We start from the raw sequence: 2,165 nt of genomic DNA, 5'->3' as shown, positions 1-2,165 counted from the left end.
TATCGACGAAGGCCTAATGAGAAGTGCAATCACGCGCTCCACTGGCCGGGTTTGCCTGGGATTCGCAACCTAGCTTTCAAGTCCGGCTTTGTTTGAGGGACAAAGCATCAGTGAGTGGATCGGATAACGTCGAATCTTTCATCCCAAACTTTCTTTACCAATTAATATCCATGCTTTTAGAGCTTTTAAAGTACACGAGAAGTTTCTTCTCACAAACTGGTACGTATATATAACACCAAAATGTTTTGCATTATTTGATGTTATTGTCGCGATCTCCAACACAAACTCATCTCTTTTTTCAAGAACTAATTGTTTTGATATAGTAGGCCTAGATCGAAATGGATTCTTCTTCCGCTGCCATGAAGCAACAAAGCAAGCATGGGGTCATGGCTAAGCAGGTAGCTCAAGATCATCAAGATCATCATGATCATCTTGACTCATCCTCTTCATCCTTTGAAGTTTCAACTACTGTTGGGTCATCATCATCATCATCGGATCAGCTTGCAACCGGTGGCCCTTTGAGTGACTTGTCTTCCCTCCTTCAACAACTTCCCATTAAGTAATATATATATATATATATATATTAACCCTGCCTTCTCTCATTTAAGCTAATAATTGGGTTCGTAATTAATCTCTAGCAATTGTTTGTATGTACGTAGGAGGGGGCTTTCAAAGCATTACCAAGGGAAGTCGAGGTCATTTGCTTCATTATCGGGCGTTAGATGCATGGAGGATCTTGTCAAGGCCGAGTACAGCAGCAAGAAGTTGAAGTCATGCAAAAGCTACGTTGGGTTATCTTCCTCGAGGGTCATTTCGAAGAAGTTATCCAATTCCAGGGGCTCATGTTCTTTCCTCGGTGCAAATGCTAGACGGCCTCCCATCTCTCCTCACACCTCCTCCACCAGTACGAGTAGCAGCATCTCTACCCAAACCGCCTTGTTCGCTTAAAATTAAGGATGGATCGTTCGTTCGTACGTGTGGATGCATTTTTTATCCCCATGTGATCAGTTTGTGTAAAGCAATTAATAATATTTTGTTTCTTCTTATCATATTCACAATATTGAAGAAATTGATCTGATCGAACCTCCAAATTAACTCATGAATGTTTTCTTGTTTATCGAAGAACTTGCATTAATTTGCTGCATGTAATAATTTCTAGTTTGAAAACCGGACAGGAACTTTTTATTTGAGAATTTGACCCGATAACATATACAATACTTCTTTTTCTTTTTCTTTTGGGGGATGACAGTTGGGTTCAATGCCAGCTATATATATAGAAAAATAAATAAGGCAGTCACCTAAGGCCTTAAATTTAATAAGTCTCAATTAATGAATATTAATAAGAATTTTTTTTATAAAGAAATATTTGAAGGCTTAATTATAGATAATATTATTTAATTAAGGCCATAATTATAGTAATAAGTAATTAAAAATGCATTAATATCATTTAATTCTCTAACATTCCATTCTTGAAATAAGTTTTAAAAAATTAATAGTATTAAATAAGATAATCAAATAAGAATTCATTAATAAGAAATTTTTTTTTATAAAGAAATATTTGAAGGTTTAATTATAGTGAATGTTCTTTAATTAATACCCTAATTATATTAACAAGTAATTAAAAATGCATTAATATCATTTAATTCTCCAACATTCTATTCTTGAAATAATTAAGTCTTAAAAAATTAATAGTATTAAATAATATAATCAAATAATATTATAGTCATTCTTAAATAAAATTCATTTTCTAACTTTAAACGTTTTATTCTTGAAAATAATAGAGAGAATTAAAAGCATAATATTATTCAAATATGTTGTGGGTAGAGATTTTTTGGGTCTAATGATGAGTATTGAGCAGCCAAAATTCCGATCATAATTTAAAGGCACAATAATTTTGCATCCCAAATAGTGAGAAAATTATTTTTTAAATAAAAATATAATTTTAAGATTTTTTTTTAAAGAAAAAAGGTTTCACTTTATAACCTTGTTGCCTTAGGTCTCAAAATGCATCGAGCCGACCTAAATTGGGTTTAATGAGATAAGACCTACCACCACCTAATATGAGAGACATAGAGAGTGATAAAACAACGCGGAGTCAATAGATATTTTGTCATTCCTTCTATCATTCTATTTGTAATGTATTTTTTCATATTTTAATTTTTGTC

At 32.6% G+C, this 2,165-nt stretch overlaps 1 protein-coding gene across 1 annotated transcript; it reads left to right on the top strand.

Moving 5' to 3' along the window:
* Nucleotides 1-230: 230 nt before the first annotated feature.
* Nucleotides 231-1,049, top strand: LOC133859487 (protein OXIDATIVE STRESS 3-like). Its single transcript, XM_062294902.1, has 2 exons — nucleotides 231-559; nucleotides 660-1,049. The coding sequence occupies exons 1-2, from the start codon at nucleotides 339-341 to the stop codon at nucleotides 946-948; spliced, it is 510 nt and encodes a 169-aa protein (XP_062150886.1). The 5' UTR covers nucleotides 231-338; the 3' UTR covers nucleotides 949-1,049.
* The last annotated feature ends 1,116 nt before the right edge of the window (nucleotides 1,050-2,165 follow it).

Source organism: Alnus glutinosa, chromosome 2 (genome assembly GCF_958979055.1).
Source record: "Alnus glutinosa chromosome 2, dhAlnGlut1.1, whole genome shotgun sequence".
Classification (NCBI taxonomy): Eukaryota; Viridiplantae; Streptophyta; class Magnoliopsida; order Fagales; family Betulaceae; genus Alnus; species Alnus glutinosa.
Note: the sequence above shows the minus strand (reverse complement) of the source record. Positions and strands in the feature narration are given on the sequence as shown.